The sequence below is a fragment of the Erpetoichthys calabaricus genome, chromosome 17 (genome assembly GCF_900747795.2).
Source record: "Erpetoichthys calabaricus chromosome 17, fErpCal1.3, whole genome shotgun sequence".
NCBI lineage: Eukaryota > Metazoa > Chordata > Cladistia > Polypteriformes > Polypteridae > Erpetoichthys > Erpetoichthys calabaricus.
In genome coordinates this window covers 40,724,924-40,750,556 of record NC_041410.2, presented here as the reverse complement: position 1 = coordinate 40,750,556, position 25,633 = coordinate 40,724,924, and the positions used below count along the sequence as shown (strand labels likewise).

Genomic DNA, 25,633 nt, shown 5'->3' with positions numbered 1-25,633 from the left:
TTGATTCTTACATGAATTCCAAAGTAATGATATTATGCTGTACAATACAGTGCCAGTTCACATTTAGAATAATATAAATAACTTTGGCTTTATATACTTGCTGTTTGTACTGCTCCATTGCATCTTCAAGGGCTGCCAAAAAATCAGTATTCTCTTCCTCTAGTCGCTGTATATGAGCTTTAAGTTGAGCTATGCATTCATCCTGATTGGCACTGCATGATATACAGCCTTGGTCAGGGCCCTTAAAATCATTTGGTAAAAAAAAAATATTACAGAACATTAGTAACGCAGTTAAAAAATATTTTAGAGGAAACTATTAAAAAATGAATGTACATTCAAATTAAATTCAAGCCGTTTGCAGCAAATATAAACAAAATTAAATGTATTTTTAACACTCCGTCCTTGCACCTACTTCATATCTAGGCATATTTAATTTCTTCAAAGTATCTGCTGCTGCATCCTCTGCTGATGTACTTTCAATCCCACTGTCTGGCCCAGAGGCTGTGGTCAACTCACTGCGCTCTTCCTCTACTGCACAGAGCCATTCTTTTACCCTCAAGATTTGTCCAGGGTTCAGCGTCCCTTCTGCCTGAAGTTCCATAAATAACTTGTACGCTGCATCAGTGCAAGTTCTGTAATGGGCACACTCTATCTGCAATTTACTGAATTCACTTCCAGCTCTCCATTTAACTCTTCCCTGATCTTTCCGAGCAATAATGCGAGTTTCAGACCGGTGTCGGTTCTCCAGGGCACGACGAAGGGCACGTATTTGCTGCTCAAGTCCCTCTGTTCGATCAGCATCTTTACGGCAGTTTATTGTAACCTTATTCTGAATGTTTTGGGCTCTCTTGGCATATTTTAAAGTGTTTAGACTCTCGTCAAAATCAGAGGAAGAAGGACTAATGCATGCAATCATAAGTGTCTTGGCATTTCCACCAAGGGAATCCTTAAGAATTCTGAAAAGAAAAAAAAAAAAAAGTGTATAATTTTAGTTGACCTATCAAATTACAGAATCATTTATGATTTCATGCATTTATTCCAACTATATTAAAATCATTATTATTACAATAAACTAATTTCATTAGGGTTACATACTCGGTATTATAAAGGCTTACAAAAGAACTAGTAAACCAAGAAAAATAAAAAATTACTCAACATACCTTGTAATCTTGGAATCTCGATAAGGAATGTGAGTGCCTTTTCTCTTGGGGTCACCTAAGGCCCCAATAACATTACCCAAAGCAAGCAGACCACTATTTATTTGGATGCTTTCTTTCAGTCTTTCCCCTGTGTTCCCTGTTTTCAGGATTCGCTCAGAGCCTGCTAGGTCCACAAAGTGAAATTTGGACATTAGAATTTGAGAGTTAACACCATCAGTTCTCAGGCCTCCTCGACGCTGATCCATGAACACAGTGAAGATAGTGTGTGAGCGACTAGAACTTGGATTCATTTGGGTAGACCCAGTGTGCTTGGCAGTATTACCAATCTCCAACAGACTTAAAACTTCATCAAGACCTTCTACTTCAGACTCTTTTACTCCACACAGAACTGTAAAATAAGACATTAAGCATCAAAAAGGTTTGTTCTATTTTTATAAGTCAAATAATGTTGTAATTTTAAATCATCAGAAACTTTACAGTTGTTAATATCAAGCTAACAACCTTAATCAAACAGAGAACGAATAACTATGTTCACAACTAGTATAAAAATATCTTACTAATTCCTGTAATTTTGGAATTATCTTATACACTGCTTTGCAAAGGCCAGAGCCAGACAATTTTATGTTCAATTTCCACCTGCATATTTCTGAAAAAACATAGTTCTTGGGAATGCAGGCCTTTAAATTGAAGAATGACAAAGAACCAGGCATACTTCATTTATTTCCATATGTATGTGAGAAACAAAAATCTTTTTTTAAAACCAGAAGTTGGGGAACTTCATCCTGGATGTCACTGTTAACTGTGGCTTTTGATAGACTCTAACCTGATAATCACTGACAAAGTCTGGATAATAAAGAAATCTTGGATTAAGTAGATTTATTTACTAGTTTTCAAAATTAATCACTAACTCGCAATAGTGTCATTTTCAAGGAAGAAAAAGCACACTTGCACATCTTCAGCCACAGGAGCTATGTAGACATACTCTGTTGACCAGTGCTTAATGGAACTTGACTGTGTTACTACAATTACAAGATTTAAACAGGTGGAGTGGAAAAGATGCAGATAGTGGAGCATCTAAATTAGCATCTAAAGCATTAAATGAAATGTTTTAGTAGTGCACAGAAACAAATGGATTAATATGTTTTTTTATCTTGTATGCATCATAGTCAGAGGTGGGTTGTAACGAGTTACATTTACTTGAGTAACTTTTTAAAAAAAATTGTACTTCTAAGAGTAGCTTTACTGCACAATACTTTTTACTTTTACTTGAGTAACGCTACTCTTACTCCGCTACATTGGGCAACACTCGACTCGTTACTTTTTTCCATTTACACATTACACTATATTTTTGCCAGAGAGAAGTTGCCAGTGGATCTACTGCATGACTGTTTCACCAATCAGGCGTAGCAAGAATAATCACACGACTCCGTTTCACCAATCAGAGGTAGCCAGTCACATGACCACACACAAACTTCCTGCGTCTTGCAGCCATGCAGGCTCCTGTTCACTGCAAGAACCCTGAGAGCCAACTCCTGCTGAAGCTTAACCATCACTTCACTGAGTGAAGAACAAGCACGTTTTAAACCTAGGGAGGGCACCTGCCTTGCTCGCCACACTCCACCCGAATGTCCAGTGGGGCGAACTAGCCCCTAGAGCGCCACAGCTAACACTCTTTCATGGGGCCCTAGCTCGCACTGCTTCCTCCCTCCAGGTGGCCAGATCGTTGTTCCCAAGCCTGCCTTTCATGTCTTTTAACCTCTTTTCTCCTTTTCTTTGATTCCAACTTCTTTTCTTGTGCTGACCCGTATGTATACACTCCAGTCTCCGTGACACGGCTTTATGGATTTGTAACCGGGCTTTTTTTTTTCTTTTTCTTTTTTTTGAAGCCGCGGACACGCTACACCACAAAGTGAATATACAGTACGTACTGTACATATTACCTACTGTAGGTATTGGCTTCAAAAGCTTTGTTGTGAAAAACTGAGATTAGGAACTTTGTGTTATTTGTGCATCTTTATTTTGTAAAGATGTTATTTATTTTTAAAAATTAAAAAAAAAATTATTTTATTATTTGGAAATAGCAGAATTTGCACATTATTTTATATTTTTGTCTGTCTTATTACAACATTTTTAAACAATAAATTATTATGTTCAAACAGTTACTCAGTACTTGAGTAGTCTTTTCACCAAATACTTTTTTTACTCTTACTTGAGAAATTTTTTGGATGACTAGTTTTTACTTCTATTCGAGTATTATTATTTTGAAATAATGCTACTCTTACTTGAGTACAATTTTTGGCTACTCTACCCACCTCTGATCATAGTGACAAAATGATTTACTATGAATCTGTTTCATGTATGTTATTTGAAGAAGAAAAAAAAAGCCAACATATTTTTGCTTGAATTTCTTGTCCGTTTATATCCCAGCTACCACAATGAAGTAACTGCAAGTGCTAATTTAATCACCTCTGTACATATGCATAAAAAATAACCTGCCTTAATCAGATCTTGTCTAGCCTCTCTGGTTCCAAAGTTATCAAGGATAACTGACATCTAGGTAGACAATTTCTTTTTTTTTCAGAATCATTATCAAGATTTTCCAAAACATCAACAGTGAAAAATATTTGATTTTTCATAATTTCAAGACTTTTGCAAAAGATAACTCCAAAAGAAAAAATCAACTTTATATTTATCACTATTAGTTGTCCTTAGGGAAAATAGTACAACATAAAGGTTAAAGAAACCCTTCAGTACATACAGATGCCACCCTTGTCATCCTCTCGAATCTGGATATCTTTACTAGCTGTATCCACTTCCAGAAGGTCACGAAATTCCTCCTTGTACACCTCCAGATAGGACACCCGGACAGAAAAATCACTGAGGTCATTTTCATCCAGTAACTTGAAGATCTCAGCCAAGGCACGTGGAATGATACCCTGCTTCTCATCATTAAAAGAGGCTGAAATGAAACCAGTGCTCTTCAGTAATCCAATCACAACAGTCATAATAAGTTATATTAGCTGCAATAGATAGATAGATAGATAGATAGATAGATAGATAGATAGATAGATAGATAGATAGATAGATAGATAGATAGATAGATAGATAGATAGATAGATAGATAGATAGATAGATAGATAGATAGATAGATAGATAGATAGATAGATAGATAGATAGATAGATAGATAGATAGATAGATAGATAGATAGATAGATAGATAGATAGATAGATAGATACTTTATTATCCCAAGGGGAAATTCACATACTCCAACAGCAGCATACTGATACAAAAAACAATATTAAAGAGTAATAAAAATATAGGTAAAAACAGACAATAACTTTGAATAATGTTAACGTTTCCCCCCCCGGGTGGAATTGATGAGTCGCATAGTTTGGGGAAGGAACGATCTCCTCAGTCTGTCAGTGGAGCAGGACAGTGACAGCAGTCTGTCGCTGAAGCTGCTCCTCTGTCTGGAGATGACACTGTTTAGTGGATGCAGTGGATTCTCCATTATTGATAGAGAGCCTGCTGAGCGCCCGTCGCTCTGCCACGGATGTCAAACTGTCTAGCTCCATGCCTACAATAGAGCCTGTCTTCTTCACCAGTTTGTCCAGGTGTGAGGCGTCCTTCTTCTTTATGCTGCCTCCCCAGCACACCACTGCGTAGAAGAGGGCACTCGCCACAACCGTCTGATAGAACATCTGCAGCATCTTATTGCAGTTGTTGAAGGACGCCAGTCTTCTAAGGAAGTATAACCGGCTCTGTCCTCTCTTGCACAGAGCATCAGTATTGGCAGTCCATTCCAATTTATCATCCAGCTGCACTCCCAGGTATTTATAGGTCTGCACCCTCTGCACACAGTCACCTCTGATGATCACGGGGTCCAGGAGGGGCCTGGGCCTCCTAAAATCCACCACCAGCTCCTTGGTTTTGTTGGTGTTCAGGTGTAGGTGGTTTAATTAATTCATTCAAGCAACACCAGCTGTCTTGTAGGAAAATTAATCAATAGCGTTACTTTTGGAATTTTCAGTTCTTTGAAAATTTATTAATTCTGAAAAACCACTAAGTATTACAAGTTTTTTTTTTCAGACAAGGAAATTGTTGTTTTGCTAACTTTCAATAAAATGCAGGAATCTGGAAAATAGCAATATTGTTGCAAAAATTTTAAAGTGCAAAATAATGAACACTACCGTATAGTTTAATTTACTAACTTACAATGTGCAAAATATAAAAGGAGGTACACTGAAGTCTTGTATTACTAAATAGATGTCTAACTATTTACGGCAGCTCATTTACAGTACATAATAAAAATTCACATAATTTTGTTTTCCTTTTTTTAAATTTTTATGGGTATGATAAACTTAATCAAATATGGCTCAACATTAATGGCTGCCATTGGCAACCAGTTAGAGGCAGCTGGCAACCACTTTTTCGACTCTGGTTGCCAAGAATGTCAAACACTTTAGTGATGCACCGAATTTTTGGCAGTGGATCAGAAAAGGCCTGTTTTTACTCATCATGTGTATTTAACAGATCAATGTACAACTTGTCAATTGGTAGTCTGTATATTATTAAAATACAATATAATTTGCGTACATGCTTACTGCATTTTCTGGCTTTCAATTTGGCAGGTAAAGCAAGTTAAAAATAGTGTAACGACCAGCCATCAAGCAAATGTTTGCATTTAACAGGAACACTAAGGAGCTCCTTTAGCCTCCTATAGAGAAACAAATGGGAAGGGCTGATAAATGTGTGCAACACATGCTGGGAAAAACTGAGCCGTGATGGAACTGAAGCAAAGATGTTTGGCAGTACAAATTTGATAAGACACTAAGGAATACATCACATTGCAGAATACACTGACTTTCAGGAACTTTCATTACATACATATAAGCATTATTTTGAAATATTTGTCAACTTCTTTTTGATTTTTTTCAAAGTACTGCAATGTTAATAAAATTCATTAAACACTAATATATTTTACTAGTAATTCTATTATCTTTCTTTTTATTTGAATAAAACAACAATATATATTTTAGAAACCCAATAATTGATCAAGTAAGAGAAATGCAGCTAAATATTTTAGAAAAATGGAAGTGAAAGAGAAGCACACACACCTGTTGCTAGATTTATTTTACATTACAATAAGAGGATTGTTGCATGTTCGTGTTTACGTGTCTTTTACACAGAATGTGAATGTTTGTATAATGAATCTACTAAAATATATAACACTGCAATGTGACAAACATGTTTAAATTACTAATAATGTGTTGCATCCTGTAAGGAATCACTATACTGTTGCATATTTTGTTGTGATTTGGGGATTTTATCCTGCCAAAGGCAGGAAATCTTTTTCATGTTGTTAGGTTCAGGAGTGGCTTACAGAAATTAACTCTGGTAGTTTAGGCTTGTTTACTCCTTTCATTTTTAATTGTGAGTATTATGAGTTGTGATGGACAGCTGGCGTTTCAGTCCGGCCTGAACGTCCCTCAACAAAAGACAGCCTTTTTAGGACACTACATCCCCCAGGACGCTAGATGGCAGCTCCCGTGGATGGAAAGGGTTCCTCGGATTCCCGCAGGGCAGCATGGGACACGGAGTCTCTTCAACCCTGTTGGGTGCCATGGGTGCTGCCAGGGGGAGCTCACCAAGAACCTGGGGACTTTTACGATTACGCTACCCCTGAAGTACTTCGGGGTCACGAGGATGGAAGCCCGCAGTACTTCTGGGACAATTGATAAAGGAAGATGTGGTGTTGACCCGGAGAAGAAATACTTCCGGGTCATAGACTTTAAAAGGACTGTGGGAAACCCCAGCAGACGGAGCCGGAGTTGGGTGGGAGTGTGACGGAGCTGCTGGGAGTTGGAGGATTGTGTGATTTATTATTATTGTATTGATTCATTATTGGTAGAATTGAGGAGTGTGCGGTGCTTTGTGCACTTTATAGAAGAATATTAAAGAAAGTATTCTTGGTGCTTTTAAAAGTGTGTCCTGGACATCAGTCTGGTGGGTTCAAGGAGCACTATAGAGCACTTAATTCCACAGAGTATTACATGAAAGCAAGATTACAAAACAGATTGCAGGATGGCAAATATTCAGTATATTTTAAGGAAATGAAGGACAAATTCACATAAGTCTTTTGAAAATAACCATCTTGTACTTTAAACTTCAAAAGCTAATTAAGAAGTACTTTTTAACTGTGCAAACACTTTTGAACAATTGTTCAATAAACTAAATTAAACCCCCAATCCTCATAGACTAGGTTCGAATAAACCTTGTGACACAAGGCATGCGTGTCTGCAGACCCAGAATTCTAACATATTAAGTGATACCACTTCAGATTGAAATTCTGTAAAGTAGAAGCAAGCCGAGATATAATTGCATAACATCTTAAATCACTCCACATGTAGGATGTTAAAAATGGCAGCTATATTTTCAGTTTTAGCAACCAAGTTAATGCCTTTTAAAAGTTTTGTGTTGAACCCTGTTTAAAGCTAAAACGTTTAGATTAATTACCAAAACTTACGACATTAAAAACTCATAACTTTCTTATTTTCTTAATATAAACCTAAAGATTAACCTTTTTAAAATTAAAGCATGGCTATAGCATGACAATTATTTTTAAGCAATATCACTTTTGTCTTGATATAAAAATGTCAAGAATAACTGCCAGAAGAATAACTTACATATACTTGCTTCTCCAATGGTATATGTCTTTCCAGAACCAGTCTGTCCATATGCAAAGATTGTAGCATTGAATCCTTGAAAAAAAGCATCAACTAAGGGCTGCACACAAGTGCTGTATATTTCTTCTTGATCACTGGAATCATCAAAAACAAAGTCAAATTCAAAATGGCGGTCATAGCCCAGTGTGAGTTGCTTGTTCAAGGGGTCTGCCGTGATGCAACTTTCATGATTATGCAGGATTTCCTTAGGCAACAAGGGACGCACTCTAATAGCGACTTGCACTGGTGTTTCTTCCGATTTGGAATGGGCTGGTGTTTTTGGAGCCATTATAGAATAATCCTCAAATCGCAGGAAATAGTGAGGCTTGCTTTACTATTAGAATGCGGGATAATGCCTTTTCAAGCTTCCAAAATGTGCAACCTACCAGAACAAAAGAAATTAAAGCAAAGGAAAACAGGACAAAATTAAGACAGTACCAACAAATTAAAATAGAATTAAAAAATCATGCTGTCTCTTAACATTTAACTTTCTCAACATACTACATTTTCCTGAAATCAGTGGTGGCAAATGTAACCCAGAAGTCAAATACCCATTTGTTGTGAAGAACTCAACTAACAAGAATATAGCACATCACTAAGAATATGTTGACCTGCAATAGACTGGCGCCCTGTCCTTTTTTGTTCCTGCCCGCTATGCTGCCTGGGATAGACTCCATCACCAACTAGACAGGGCAAAGTGAGATAGAAAACGAAAGACTAAAAATGTGGCAAAAAGTGACAAGTACAAAAAAAAAGAAATTCATGTATGTTTTCATTTGAATGAGTTTAAAACCATCTACTCACAGATGCAGTTAGACGAAAAGTACATATGCCACTTTTGATTGTCCTCTAAATACTGTCTTTAAATAATGGTCGGAAGCAACAAAGTAATATCATATTCATTAGAATTACTTATGTACACTTTGATATTACTTCAGTTTTTTTTTTGGTGTCTCCTGATTCACTGGTATGAGGAAATTTCTCACATATTACATATCGTTTTTCTTGTTTTGATTTCTAGTTATGCATGATATCAATGTTTTTGAGGTTTTCTATCATTAGTGGCCCTCTAGACTCAAACAATTTTTATTTTTGGACCATATTTTGAGGAGTAAATTACACCCTAGTGATAAAGTGTAAATCGATAGGTGTCTTCATCAAAAATTATAAAGCTGACCTGAAATAGTTCATGTCACATCAACTGACCTCAGGGGTTCACTCCCTAATGGGATACAAGGTGTCAAAGTTACTCCTTTTCACAAAACTTTGAAACAAAATGGGGACTGGTAATTTAGGGATGTGGTCTGTCATTTTATGCTATTTTGAGGCTGCTGATCACAAATAAGATAATATTTTTGATATTTGATTCCTTACTGGTGGTGCTAGCACTCTAAAAGCCACTCTCAGAAGGTTAAAAATGACAAACTTTAACCATAAGCATACGGGGTATCAGTTTATACTATTTCAAGATTAATGATAACAAATATAATGTCATTTTTGATTTTTCATTCTTTACTAGAGATATAGATTTCTATAGACCTCTGTCAGAGGGTAAAAAAAATGACAACTTTTATTAATTATTCAAAATACTTAAGACTTTACACATTTAAATTAAGACACACATTTTATTATTTAAAATGCTGCATACAAATTCTACACAAAGACACAAACACACTGTATACAACATTTATTGATACACATTAATACATTGTGTGAGCTTATGGTATGTGCAACCTCTCAAACTTGGCAAGTATGCAGTTTTCTTTTCTGTCTTCTCATAGAAGTAAAACATTGCTTGAAAGCAGTCAATTATTAAATGTCTGGTCAAGATTAAAAATTAGGCTGGATTGAAAAACTAATAATTTCCACATGGACTAAATAAAACAACAGTATGAACTGGGCTTAACAGAGCACCAAATTGAAATATGGAACTAATTATCATTTAGGATAAAAGACAGTAGGTTTGCATCTTGTAAGACATGCAACTGAAAACATGGAGGACACCATGTTTTCTAATAATCATACTGGGCACTGATTATTAAAGACACGGTATTTTCTGAATCACTTCAAGATATGTGCATCACAATGGAAAAATGTTCAATGAAGCATGTAAGCAATCAATAACAATGTTTTCATTATTTTATGTTAATTAACAGCTATGATGCAAAGCAATAATATATTAGGTTTGAAATTATTCTCAAGTTGCAAAGAGAGCTGTTGTGCAAAAAATATTTGCACATAAAACAAGCGAGAAACAAATACGTTGAATTACAGACCACACTGATGTTCTTTTCTTCTTACAGTGTCTCGCAATAAAACAGAAGATGGTACAAATTATTCAGTTTCAATCCAAGCTAAAGACAGATTTTACATTCTACAAGGAAATAAAGGCAATATAAGCATTGTGCACCGTTTACAAAATATTTTTAATTAGCACTTTGTTTTGGCCTTGTACTAAAGAGACCATGTTTCACATTCCGGGTTCTCCCTGCATGGAGTTTGCATGTTCCCTTTGCGTTTGTGTGGGTTTCCTCCAGGCGCTTCAGTTTCCTCCCACAGTCCAAAGACATGCAGGTTAGGTGAATCAGCGATCCTAAATTGGCATAATGTGTGGTTGGGATGTATGTGTTTGCCCTGCGATACACTGGACCCCTGTCCAGGAAAAGTTCCTGCCTTGCTCCCTATGCTAGCTGGAATATGCTCCAGCACACCCCTCCGACCATGATCATGAGTAAGAAGATTACAAAATGACTGACTGACATTGTTTTGTTCCAAAATAGCAAGTAAATTAGCAGTCACTACCATTCTTGCTGTCAAATCGACGACTCAGACTGGTCCATGTTAAACATGTAGAGGCCAGTTGATCACAGGACCCACTTACACATACACTCAACTATAAATGTGAATAATCATCTGATATGATTATGAAATCACAGGTGACAATCTGCACCCCAAAAAAAAAAAAAAAAATGGAGGATTGGTAGAAATCACTACTTCCAGGTAAAACGTTGATGCAAATACAGTTTGAAATTCTTTTAGATGGTCATTAAGCATGTACAGAAAACAAAGATGACTGCAGAATGTCAAACTCAATGGCAGCTCAACAACATTTAATGCTGGCAACAAGAAAACGTTTCTCTGTAAAATAAACTGCTAACGTCAGTGCCAAAGCCCATATGGGTAAGGAGGTCCCCCTCCGTGTCCAGAGTGTGCATCCCTTAATCCTACATAAATGGCTCCCCCTCTGGTGACAGTGCCCTAGGCAATCACCTAAGTCGGCCAATGGATTGACCAGCACTCTCTGACTGCCAGCTGTTTTTATGTGAGTCACCCTTTTTTTTTAACCAGGAAAAATTTTATATAAAAATATCATGATAAAAGGTTTGCGCTAATGAAGGTCACATTCAAAATAAGAATGTTGGATGCATACATTTGCAAGCACAAAATTAAAAAATGCATTCAGACGCATCTAATATTTGATTTTTTAAAAGATTATGGTGCGCAGGTGTTTGTAGAGTCAAATCTATGAATTTATGAAACATGTTGGAACTGGTTGAGTACCATAAGAACAAGGGAAGCTCAATACTTAGCACTTTAGCTGAAGTGTCAGCCAAAAATGAATCCTCAATCTAATCAGTGTGCTGGCTGTGGTGGGCCTCCAGAGCTCCACAAGTACTGCTGAAGTTGAATTTGACTGCCAGTTATCTTGCCCATAGATCAGCCCACTGTGTCTCTGGTATGCTATGACCCTTCATGAGCTCTACTCCGTTGCACAAGAGTTTCTGGCTGCGGACACAATCTAATTGGTTGTTCACCAGAGCTCCTTAATTGTGATTTGCTGCTTTTATGTATGAAAAATGACTTAATTGTAAAAGATAAAACGGAGTTTGCTGTATCGAGTTTTTTTTTTTAACATTACTTCCATTGGAAATTGGCCAGGACCAAATCAAAAAAAAATCTTTAAAATTAGGATTTTACTAAAACAGAGTTCGTTTGACCTGTATTGCAATAATACTGCTAATATACAACTTAAATAAATTACAAAAGAAACTATAAAAAGTAATGACATCTACACAACATCATTCCAGGAGGAGGGAATTCAAAAATTCAGCCAAAGGGGAAATGGTAGAACAGCAAAACAAGTTTTCCCTCGAGTTTCATTAGAAAAGCAAGGGAATTGTAGTAATGTCTTCTGTATATAAGGCAGGCTATCAAATGCCATTAAAGAAAGTGATCCATTTATTATAAATATAAAGTCACTCCTGATTCTTTGACAAAAATGTAAAAAAAAAAAAAAAAAAACTGCCAAATTATTCCTACCCAGGCATGAATTAGAAGTGTGGAGGAGAACTTTACAAAAAATATTAGTTTAGCTATACTACTGAGGCGGCACGGTGGCGCAGTGGGTAGCACTGCTGCCTCGCAGTTGGGAGATCTGGGGACCTGGGTTCGCTTCCCGGGTCCTCCCTGCGTGGAGTTTGCATGTTCTCCCCGTGTCTGCGTGGGTTTCCTCCGGGCGCTCCGGTTTCCTCCCACAGTCCAAAGACATGCAAGTTAGGTGGATTGGCGATTCTAAATTGGCCCTAGTGTATGCTTGGTGTGTGGGTGTGTTTGTGTGTGTGTGTCCTGCGGTGGGTTGGCACCCTGCCCGGGATTGGTTCCTGCCTTGTGCCCTGTGTTGGCTGGGATTGGCTCCAGCAGACCCCCGTGACCCTGTGTTCGGATTCAGCGGGTTGGAAAATGGATGGGTGGATATACTACTGAAAAAATAACATGTAACTAAGGTCTATGAAACGTTCAAGAAAGGTTATGTAAAAATTCTGAAATATGATTCAGTGATGGAATACTGATGGTTCTGCACCATGCCTGTACCCCCCACTAAAAACCTAACTCTGAATTTTTGCTGTCTTTATTAATGGTATTGGACAGTGAAAAGTTTGCTTCCTGAACACGTTTAGGTGTATCATATGGATTTTGGCCCCCTGATCACAAAAATTATCTTGGCACTTAAAGTTTTATTGTAATCACAGATTTTTTTGTGATTTACTTTCATGTCAGAAGTATACATATACAGTAAAACAACTCTAAATGGAATATTTGTGGTGATCATAAAGTAGTGGCACTGAAACTAGAAATACAGCTTAGATTTTCCAAATACTGTTGTTTCATTTGCCAACGGTACAACTATGATTAGTAATAATAATAATAATAATACATTTTATTTATATAGCACCTTTCTCATGCTCAAGGCACTTCACATATTTTAAGATAGAACGGCAGGGTATACAGTATATCGCATTGTACAAGAAAGTGTAGAATTAAAGCGAGTTTTGCGAAAAGTGTTGTTAGCAGGGAGGAGCGGCTACAGCATGCATGCGCCAGCGTCCCCTCATGCTTGAATGTCATAATAAATAAAAAAAAACCTGGCCACTCTATAAGCATTTGGTTCCAAAGCAGAAGAGTGTGGAACATAAAACACTTGTTGACCTGAAAAAGATATATTTGCCTACACAAAACGTGAACTGAATAAATATTTCTTGAAACTGATAAACAAGGAAGACTGAGACATAGGTTTCCATGAATAACCAATGCCATGGTCAAGGAAGCCATTTGTTTTGGTCTTCATATCAGACACATCATCAATGACAAGCGATTCAAAGATCTGCTAATGGCACAGAAGGCAATCACATGGTATTCAAAGAAGTTGCTGAGAATTATCTTTGTAACTACAGAGCACCCAGTTATGTCCACCTGAATGACAACATGCTTTAAGCATACAAAGCAATGAAGTGGAGCAAGCTGTTTAAGATTCATGTTCTGCATTCATATCGACTTCATCGATGCTAATCTTCATATAGTCAGTGATGAGTATGGTGAAAGTTTTCGCCAGGATATTGCAACAATAAAAAAGCAGTAACAGGGAATCCACTTAAACAATCCACTGAAACAAGAAGCATCAGATGCAGAGTATAAATATTAATCAGCAGCAAAACATTTTTAGCTCAATTGATCAAATTCAATGTGTCAGCATCATTAAGAGATTAAATAAACTAAATTCAATTAAAGTTAAACTCAGTTGTGATTTCAGTCTGAAATTACATCTGTGCTCAGCTTAAAGCTGTCTATCCTAAATGCCAAAAAGTTTTCAAAAAACAAAAATATTTGTTGTCCAATGTTGTCCACACTTTAATACAATTAAAAAAACAAATTCAAAAGATGAAAATGAATAAAAAGAATAAAATGGAAAACGATTCATGTGCATGAAAAACATAATAAAAGGAAAAAAGCAAACTGCATATTGCAATATCTTTGAGTACAAAAAGAGAATTACGAAGACCAGATAATTAATCAAGGAGTTTAATTAGAAACAGTAATAATTAACAAAGAGCAGGCACAGGTGCAGACAGCAATAAATGTTAAATATGAGCAGCTACTTCCGTAACATTTGCACTTGTATAATCATTAGCAAGAAATCCATCAAAAATTACTAAGAAATTTCAAAAGAAATAAGGGAGAAAAATATTTTTATTCTTAATACAGACTAAAAAGTTAATAAACCCCTTTAGGAATTTCCTGAGTGATACAATAAAGCTAAACACTGCTAAATGAAGGCACATTTATTTAAAATAGAGTTCAAATGAAAGTTAGAATTGGTTGAAAAAACCTTGGGCAACTGCAGCCATCCAGAACAAAGCAGCAGAATATAGTCTGTTATAGTAAGTCCTGCAAAGGTGATACAGGGAAAATTCAAGAATGTCAAAAGAAAGGGAAGTAAAAGAATGACTGATATTCCTAGCTACAGCACCCAGATGAAGAATAAGGAGAAAAGGTTCAAACAATTAATGACAATGAAAAGAGAAACTCCGAGAGATTAACAAATTTCAACAAAAGTTGGTGAAGGTCACAGGAGGGTAACCCAAAAATGAAAGACATAGAAACAAACAATAAAGATTATGAGCATAGAGTATAAAAAGGCAATGAACTGGAAATACACAGAACAAGGAGAGGAATACAGTTGTAACCTAGTGTGGCACACTTCAGATGTTCCAAGCAAACATTTTGAGAACTTCCCTTGCATTATATTTTGCCGCCAAAAAGAATGCACTACTAGAACCACTAGCATTACTTCATTAAATTCTTACTTAAGTTCAACATTAACTGCAAAAATGGATAAAATTTAAAGGACAACAGCTCTTTTTCATCTGAAGCAATGTGTCCAATTCCTTTGAACCCCACTAGAGAAAACTCATTCTGTTTTAGAATACATGCTCTGGAAGAGATGGAAAAATGAAGAATGTGCTATGCCAGAATTAAATATTTGTAAGCACTGAAGTTAGTTTTCAAACAGATTAATCAGTTCCAAAATGAATTCCCTAATACAAAACACGTTTCTATTTTCAATGTCATAAACATAATCATTTAAAAATTAAAATTCTCAATTCAAAACATGCATGGTGAAAGCAGCAGTTAGAAAATATTGAATAACTTTCAGAGAAAAAAAAATCCACTACCATATAACTATTCAAAATGGGTTCTATACATTGCGGTAAAGTGCATCACACTACAATACACACAAACACATGTACAGTATATACACACACACACATTAGGACCTAAAAACATTTAATCCTTTGACTTAAAACAGAATCTGGTATTAATTTCATAAATGCACTCTAGGGCATTTTTTTTTATATAGTACCATTACCTTTACAACCCCAAGTCTAAAAAAAAGTTGGGATGCCGTGTAAAATGTAAATAAAAACAGAATGCAACATTTGCACATCTCAAAAACCCATATTTTATTCACAATAGAACATAGAGAACACATACAATGTTGAAACTGAGAAAATTTACCATTTTAAGAAATGAATAAAGTCATTTAGAATTTGATGGCAGCAACACGTCTCAAAATAGTTGGGACAGGGCCATGTTTACCACTGTGTACCATCCCCTCTTCTGTTAACAACAGTCTGAAAAACGTCTGGTAACTAAGGAGACCAGTTGCTGGACTTCTGGGGGAGGAATGTTGTCCCATTCTTGTCGGATATAGGATTCTAGCTGCTCAATAGTCCTAGGTCTTTCTTTGCGCATTTTTGGTTCCATGATGCTCCAAATGTTTTCAATTAGTAAAAGATCTGGACTGCAGGCAGGCCAGTTTAGCACCTGGACTCTTCCAAAACGAAGCCATGCTGCTGTAATAGATGCAGTATGTGGTTTAGAATTGTCTTGTTGAAATACGCAAGGCATTTCTAGGGAAAGACGTTGTTTAGATGGGAGCATGTGTTGCTCTAAAACCTGCATATACCTTTCAGCATTTATGGTGCCTTTCCAGATGTGCAAGCTGCCATTTCCATAGGCACTAAAGCACCACTCATACCATCAGAGATGCAGGCTTTTGAACTGAGTGCTGATAACAAGCCTAAAGGCCCATTTCATCTTTAGTCCGGAGGATGCAGTATCCATGTTTTCCAAAAAGAATTTCAAATTGCAATTCGTCTGAACAACAGAACAGTTTTCCTCTTTGCCTCAGCCCATTTTAAATGAACTTTGGCCCAGAGAATACGGCGGTGTTTCTGGATCAAGTTCACAGACATTTCTGGAAGTGTTCCTGAGCCCACGCAGTGATTTCCGTGACAGAATCATGCCTGTTGCTATCACAGTGCTGCCCGAGGACACGAAGATCACTGGGTTCCAATATTCATTTTCAGTCTTGTCTCTTGCACACAGATTTCTCCAGAATCTCGTCATCTTTTGATTATATTATGTACTGTAGATGACGAGATATTCAAAGTCTTTCAAAATTTTACATTGAGGAACATTATTCTGAAATTGTTTCATACTTTGTAGGTGCGGATTTTTGCAGATTGATGAACCTCTGCCCATCTTTACTTCTGAGGGACTCTGCCTCTCTAAGATGCACTTTTTATACTCAATCATGTTAATGACCTTTTGCTAATTAACCCAATCAGCTGCAAAATGTTTCTCTAGCTGTTTTTTTTTTGTATCACTTACTTTTCCAGCCTTTTGTTGCTCCCGTCCCAATTTTTTTGAGATGTGTTGTGGCTATTAAATAATTAAATCATCATTGCATTCTGTTTTAATTTACATTTTACCCAGCATCACAGTTTTTGGGGATTTGGGGTTGTATTTTGAAAACTGATTTATTGTATGAGCACAGTTCCTGATTTTTTTAAACAATCTATTTGATGTTTGACCCGTTATGCTAAAGGTGACAGCACTAGGTCATTTTAGTCATGATTTCACCTATTGGATGATCTGTGATATCAGTCATTAAATCAGGTATAATGCTGATATAATGTAAATAAGTGCTGTACGCAATATTTCAATGTTCTGTCAGTCAACAGAGAGCAATACATCGTGTAAGGTGTTAATAAAAATAATTACATACTTGAACAAAAAGTTAATAAAAAAAAAAGATTAAATCTAATTGTCTGGCTATGATATCCATTTCAGAAAATTTGGACTTAGTTCTCCTTGAATGATGTAGGTTGTTGTACATCACTAACAGAATGGATAGTAATGCATTATTTCTATTGTGCTTTATAGACATTATTAAGAATAGGTCCGAGAATTTTACACTAAAATGCTATCTTCTTTATCAATTCTCATTTTAAATTAATTGTAACCATTAACATGTTTTTCAATAGAATGTGCCTATTCATAAGACTGTCAACTCAATCCTGTCTTTAATCACCTTGGTTATTTTAGCCTAAGAACATACATTTGAAACAAAACTTTAGAAATCATATTTGTACCAGCTATTCTTGTAATTTTAATTTTAGCTCAATTCATTGTCATTACATCTTTCTATTATAATAAAAAAATCCTGGGACAAGACGTGACTTTTTCAGAGAGATACTTTCACGTCACGCGAGACGAGACTTTGTGCCAAGAGATTTAACCACACCCGGGGCTGGAAATAAAAGACAAAGAGTAGACGACAAAGTAGAACATCGTAAAGAATTTAAAAACTTGGCACGATACACATGCAGAGCAGGTTAGAGATAATGTAAGTAATAAAATTCGAAAGTCTCAAAAAAATTATTGTAAAGATCGCATTAGCGTAAACAAATGGAAATTATTACTTGGTGAAATAACGGAAGAGCAAAAAGAGATCAAATATATTGTTCAGATTTAAACTTTAAATCCGAGACTTGTACATCATCTAATTCGTGTTGCCATCAGGGAAAAGCAGTGTTCCTTCCCAATGAAGAGGCATATCCGCGAGAATTAAAAGATTTGATGTTTGGTGAAAGTGAAATCTACATACGCAAGCAGCAGAGATGTGAAGTGGCTGGCGCGTAGCACAGGCCTGGGGGTTGGTGAGCAAAGCGAGCAGGGGGCCAAGCCCCCTAGCATCTTATATATCAATGTCTACGCGTGGAAGTGTGTGTGTCTGTCTGGCCCGGAAGTGAGAGGTGGAGTCAGGGTAAGGGCTCCACCTCCAAAGAAAGAAACTTGCTTAGCCGCAAATACACAAGCAACGCAAGCACTTCGGCAAAACGAAACCTCCGAAGAAACAGACACTCACTGGCGGTTCACTGCCGAAATTCTTATCAGATAAAGGGGATTGTCAGAGAAGGACTGGAACAGAAAATTTCTCTATATGCAGATGATATGGTCTTATATATATCAGACCCAGAAAACACTGTCCCTGCTGTTTTAACAGCACTAACAGAATTTCAAAAGATATCTGGTCTTAGAATTAATCTGAATAAAAGTATACTCTTTCCAGTGAATTCACAAGCATATAATATTAGATTAGACACCCTACCTTTTACCATAGCGGATCAGTTTAAATACCTAGGGGTAAATATCACAAGTAAACATAAAGCTCTTTAACAACAATATTTTGCCGTCTGTATGGAAAAAATTAAACAAGACTTGCATAGATGGTCAATCCTTCATCTCACTCTAGCCGGAAGAATTAACGTTGTTAAGATGAATATCCTTCCTAAACTTCTCTTTTTATTTCAAAACATTCCAATATATATCAATAAATCGTTTTTTAAACAGTTAGATTCAACAATAACCTCATTCATTTGGAACTCAAAACACCCACGTATCCGAAGAGCGACCCTACAAAGACCTAAGGCAGAAGGTGGTATGGCTTTACCTAATTTTCAGTTTTATTACTGGGCAACAAACATACAAGCCATAAAAACCTGGACACAAATAAATGAACATACACAGGCTTGGTCCGCAATAGAAGTAAAATCCTGTAGTACTTCTTTATACTCCCTGCTCTGCTCTCCAATAAATGCAAGTCATCGCAAATATACTAATAACCCAATTGTGTTTTACTCACTCAGAATATGGAACCAAATTAGAAAGCATTTTAAGATGGAAAATCTTTTATCAGTGGCACCTCTGCAAGAGAACCACCTTTTTCAACCTTCGCAAGTATATCCAGTTTTTAATACCTGGAAAAGTTTTGGGATTAAAATGCTCAGAGATCTTTATATAGACAACATATTTACATCTTTTGAACAATTACGTTCAAAATTCAACCTCCCAGCTACACATTTCTTTCACTATCTTCAAATTAGAAATTTTGTTAAACAGAAATTGCCCGATTTCCCCCACCTCACACCCTCCACAATGCTGGAAAAAATAATGCTCAATTTCGAGGAATTAAACTCCATTTACGCATTATATAAAATCTTATTAGAGTCCCTACCTTTCAAAGATCCAAGAGGACATTGGGAAGAAGATCTCTTAACTAATATATCAGAAAAGGAGTGGAAGGTAGCAAAGCAGAGAATTCACTCGAATTCCATATGCGCAAAGCATAGAATTATTCAACTAAAATTATATATCGCGCTCATCTGTCTCGCTTAAAACTGTCCAAAATGTTTCCAGGGCAAGATCCAACCTGCAAACGCTGCAACCAAGCTCCTGCCTCACTGGGTCACATGTTCTGGGCCTGCACCTAACTAACATCATTTTGGACCAAAATTTTTAAGTGCCTTTCTGACAGCCTTGGTATCACAATCTCTCCTAACCCATTAACAGCTGTGTTTGGTGTTCTTCCAGACGGACTTGAAGTGGAGAAGGACAAGCAAACGGTGATTGCATTCACTACACTTTTGGCACGCAGACTTATTCTGTTAAATTGGAAGAATCCTAATTCTCCTCTGATAAGTCAGTGGAAAACCGATGTTTTATATTATTTGAAATTGGAAAAAATCAAATTCTCAGTTAGAGGATCTGTACAAAATTTTTTCAAAACCTGGCAGGATTTAATCAATATTATTTTAGAATAAGAGAAATAACTATTACCGCATTTAATTCCCTTCTCCATCTCTTATTTACATATATATTAATTTCTCCCTTTCTTTTGTTTATTGTTGCCTTATTAAGAAGCCCTAAGCAATTCTCCTTCAGCTAAGCTCTCCTTCTCAGGGGTGAGGTTTGATTTGTCTTCAATTTTGTTGGGTTATAAATTGATCTATCTGTATGGAATGATTACAATAAAAATTAATAAAAATTAAAAAAAAAAAAAAAAAAAAAAAACAAAAAAGACACTCACTTAGCCACTTACAGAAGCGAGGCAAGCACATCAGCAAAACAAAACCGCCGATTTCAACAGTTTCTAGGACCCCGGCTTTTTACAGCACAGATTTACACAGCTAATACAATATAACAAAAACATTGTTGCTAGTCAGGCAGTGCAGAATTGTACAGCAACAATACAATACAAAGTCAAAATGATACAAATTGTTTAAGAGAGCAATGAAAGTTAAAAACAAATATATGAATAAATATGTACCCACTCTAAATTATGAATAAATACCAGATATAACCATACAATATGTATAAGAAAGCACTTTTTAGTGAATGTGGTACAAGGCCAACTGTGACTCAAGTTACATAGATCTCCAGCTATAATTAAATTTGCATGAATCAACAATCCCTAAAACATTCTATGGATAATATTGAACATAAAATTTTTGGTAGTCTGACATAATTACTAAGATGAAAAAATTGACTAGCTCTGGTAAATTTGTATAAGTCTTTTCTATAAAAAACATGAGGCAAGTAACAAAGAAGAAGAAGATGAAGATGAAGAAGAAAAATGTCTTTTGATGCAGAACTAAAAAAATCACACAGCACTCCTTTTATAAAACTTGGATGTAATTCTTGAAATGATTCAACAAAATTAATACTGAAGCTATATTTTCCTTAAGCCAATTTCTATTTTATTTGTGGTAATACCTATTTTCCATATTTATAATTATGTTCTTATTAGTCACAGTTCTAACTAGATGTATTTGTATTCAGATCATGGCTATCTAGAATCTGAGTTGTAGACACGTATCTGTATCTCCATTGTGATTACTGAAAAATTAAGTATTTTTTCCATTTGATGTCTGTTAGAGCTTTCAATTAAAGATCTCTCTAATTGCATTTTTCCCGGCCAAAGATTACAATTGCACACATTATTAATGAGTCTGCATTAAAAATACATAAAAGGCTATTTTTGATATCTAAAATGTCATTTTCACTAGTCAAAATGTAATTGAAGCAATCTGTATATATTGCGTAACTACCGATATCTCAAAAACTCTATAAAGTTCCTAGAGGAAAAATTGTGTATATTTCTGATTTACATTCTGACTGAATTAAATTTAATTTTATAAATAATGTATTACATTTTAAGTCAGAATGTAATTACAACTAATAAAAGTAATAGTTTAAAACTTCATGTCACATGTGTGAGTTTCCTATACTCAAAAGGGCAGAAATAGCACAAGCATTCCGAGAACAACTGAAATCAAACACATACTGTAGAAATACATGCATCTTTGATTTGAATAACACACCCGGCCACCGTCTGTGTGGAGTTTGCACACTCTTCCAGTGTTTGTAATGGGTTCTTACATTCTCAAAAGAACTACAGCTTAGCTTTATGAGTGATTATGGCTGTTCTCCAGTTGGAGTGAGTGGGCGCTTCAATGGACTACTACCCTCTAAAGGGGTATGTCTTGCCTTGTACCAGAAGTGTCAGGAAAGGCTGTGGCCTCTGGCGATCCTTAACTGGATTAACTGGGTTTGGCAATGTCATGTTACAAAATTTTGCAACCTAATGCACCAAAACAGTGTGCGACACTTAAAGGTGATGGTGGCATAGTTTTTCTTAAAGAAGATGTATGCACAGTGATGTGAAGGTTAAAGTTCCCTTTCTTTTAATTCTAAGGTTTTACATGTCAGGACATAACTGTTACATAGTCCTCAACAGGCTCTAAAATTAAATCCAGCTAACCTCATTTATTCAACGTGACAGCTCACAAGCCATATGTAAAAATGTAAGAACACTTCTGTCCGAAGGTAGAGACAAGTGCTAATAATAAATCTAAAAGGTCATTTTTAATACTCTGGACTAAATGTTCAATAAAAACACAAAATTAAAGAAAACAATGCTGCACTTTTAAGTTTGTTGCTACGTATATTTGCGTTTTATCTTCTCATCACCTTATTTTTTTGAGATTATATTTTCTCGATCTGACTAATAATGAAGTGTGACAAACTTTATTACTTCATCTGAAATGTTATAGTTTGCCTTCAGCTAAGGTCACGTGTGACAGACAGCACCCTGACAATGTAACGGTGTTCATCACTAACCAAGCTCCTTAGGATGGATAGGAGCCGATGTGGACAACTGCAGTAAAATGTTTTGGTTCTTCCTCAGCAGGTAAGGTCGTGTGTACGTCCGGTCCGGGCTGGAGCCAGAGAAGTAACGGTGTGAGGCTCCAGTCCAGTTAACAAATTAAGCGAAAGTCCTATCATTTCGAAACAACGTCTATATTAAATTCCTACGTACCACTATATTTTCCTGCACCAAATGTACCTCGTGTATTTTTTTAATTATTAGCGTTGATAAAATTAACGAGATGATGTATTAATTGTATACCTATTTTCTGCGTTCTTCCAACAGTAATAGACGGTACTATACGTCGTTCACTAAAACAGAAAAGCAATACATATAATAAACACTATTTCGCGATCAAACACAACTTATGACTATTCAGAACACTACGATTTAATTTGTGATTACATGCTATGAATACTTACGTTGGAAAAAAACGCAAAAACAAATCACTGCATCCCTTCAACGCCTGTTGTGTTGTGTTCTCTGCTTTTCAGAAACTTTACTGTACCTTGTTAATTAAACTTTTAAACCAGAAAACTTACCTTTCCAAAATTAGAAGCCAACGTCATGTACCAGACTCAAAGAAAAATCCGAAAACACCAACACACTTTTAAATTAAGCAACATCACACATCTTTTACGGGTTTGAAAACTTTTTTCGCTAAATACTACACGATCCCACCCCCCACCCCCTAATACGTCGCGCAGTGGTGACGTATTTATTTTTATGTTTTTACTTTCTTTTTTTTTTTTTTTTTTTTTTTTTTAAATACTCCCCCCCCCCCTCAACTCGCGGCGCGATGTGGTGACATCACTCAGTCGGCCCCTAATAAGTTGCAAAAGCAAGACGGTGAGGTTCGACTGCTCTATGTAGACGAAATTAAGCCAGGCGTTTATCAGGTCTCAAAATCTACTATTTGCGCAACAACATAAAGTACATTTTTAAGTTGATAGATAGATAGATAGATAGATAGATAGATACTTTATTAATCCCAAGGGGAAATTCACATATTCCAGCAGCAGCATACTGATAAAGAAATTAAAATATTAAATTAAAGAGTGATAACAATGCAGGGATACAGACAGACAATAACTTTGTATAATTTTAACGTTTAATTTTAATTTAATTTAGTTTAGTTTAATTTTAAGTTGGCCATTAATTGTAAAGTACAGTATAACTCAATTTAACGTTGCAAATTACATGGAGGATGCTTTACCTACTTTAGAATGCATTTGTTGCTATTAGTTTAGTATTTATGTGGTTTTTTTTCTTAAATGTATCAGCTACAGTGTACCCCCATGTCCAATTTGTTTCTTAGCAGATCACCCAGTTTTTCAAAATGTCAAGTGTTTGGTTTTTTTTTGTGCTCCCATTCAGGTAATTACGTGTCTTTTACACTTTTGTTTGTTTTTCTCACCTATGTATGAGGTTATTGAAGGCGTGATTCATGACTTAAATACTTTGTGTGAACAGTGCTTTTTTCAGATTAATTACAAAATAGTCCTCAGTTAGCAGGATCAGAGGTGTATTAATGTGACTTTTGTTTTACTGCAGCCATTGGCAAAGCCCCGTCTTTGAGGACAAGCCTTCGAGGACTGGGACCAAGTCAAGACTGCAATAACTTGTAAAAAGTAATACAATGTGGAACAATATATTGAATGTAATGTTAACTGTGATCCAATTTGTAAACCAAATGTTATCATGGATTGTAAGATTGTAAAAGTTTTTTTTGGGGTTTTTTTGTTCATATATTTGAGCAATGTATATGTAAATAAGGTGTATTAGTAATGGAGTAGTGTAAGACTGTATCAGACTATAGCTGAATATAGTCGTTTCTATTTGAATTTGTAAACAGTTATATATTGTAATTGTACTGGATTGTGTTTTATGTATATCATATATGTAAATAAAGTATATTTTTTCAAAAAAAAAGTTCTTACCAGGAGACCATCTGATTTGAAACTGATGGAAGAAACTTCTAAATTGTGGACTAGTATCAGTAGAAATTGTAGACCAGGAGCAGTGCCATTTAACTTATTAGATAGTAAAGAGAAAAAACAGAAAATGCTGTTATTAAAGTAGCATTGTTGTTTATGTATAATATTGCATTAATTATTTAGAAACAAAAAATATGATTATGCCCCTTTTTACTACACTATATCCTTATAAGATTAATGATATTGTGAAGCAGTTTATATATGCTACATTTACATACATATTGTACTTAGCTGATGTCTTGGGAACCTGTCATCAATGATATCTGGTGACTAATGCTATTTGGTAGGAGCAGGCTGACTTTGCAGCAAACCATAACTTAAACAGAGTGTGTCAGCCATTCTATACATTTTCATTGTACACCTTTCTTGCACCATTTTCTCAAAAGACAATGCCTTACCACTCTTGGTTCTCATCCCATACAAATTACTATGCGACATCAGTATTTTTCTGTTGTATCCCTGAATGGTTCCAGGTCGGATATCAGTGATACATTCTGTGATGCCAGAAATTAGTCCCTATCCCATTTAAATCTTGAAATCAGTCCTAAGTGTAATTGGAAGTCAGTTTAAAGTCCTACGAAATAAAATGATGTGGTTGTCTTTCTAGTTTTAATATACTTTCAAGTTTCTAGCAATAATGTTTCCCTCAGCAGTATTTTGAATTAACTGAAAGCTGCATATGGAGCAGTTGGAACAGCCTATCAATAAAACATTGCAGTAGTCAGTCCAAATAGAAATTAATGAATTACTCAATATCCTCCTTATTTAGATACCATATTTATTTTCTAGTATGTTTAAGTTTGAAGAAGCAGGTTTTAAATAGTGTTCTGACGTTTGTTTTGAAAGACAAATCTTGTATTAAAGACAAAGTACTGCCTAAGTAGGTTGTTTAGACCTACTGAGTTAAAAAGTTGTTAAAAATCACTCTGCATGATTTTCTCATAAATAATAATTTTGTTCAAAGACAATGTAATTATTATACATTTACTGCTCAATCAATATTAGAATAATTAATTATGTTCAATAGCATCATTTTACAGATGTGCTTAAAAAAATGTACAGAGGGTTTAGAGATA

The 25,633-nt window shown here is 35.7% G+C and overlaps 1 protein-coding gene across 2 annotated transcripts in view; it reads right to left on the bottom strand.

Annotated features, from left to right (window-relative positions):
- Positions 1-23,236, bottom strand: part of kif7 (kinesin family member 7) — a 70,923-nt gene extending 47,687 nt beyond the window's left edge. For both annotated transcript variants that reach the window (XM_028822826.2, XM_028822827.2), the window contains exons 1-6: positions 23,103-23,236; positions 7,848-8,268; positions 3,919-4,119; positions 1,161-1,548; positions 413-956; positions 98-241 (exon numbers count right to left, since the gene is read on the bottom strand). In XM_028822826.2, coding sequence (XP_028678659.1) covers positions 98-241; positions 413-956; positions 1,161-1,548; positions 3,919-4,119; positions 7,848-8,175 — 1,605 coding nt within the window. In that variant the 5' untranslated portion in view covers positions 8,176-8,268; positions 23,103-23,236. The remainder of the gene's footprint in view (positions 1-97; positions 242-412; positions 957-1,160; positions 1,549-3,918; positions 4,120-7,847; positions 8,269-23,102) is intronic.
- Positions 23,237-25,633: the final 2,397 nt, after the last annotated feature.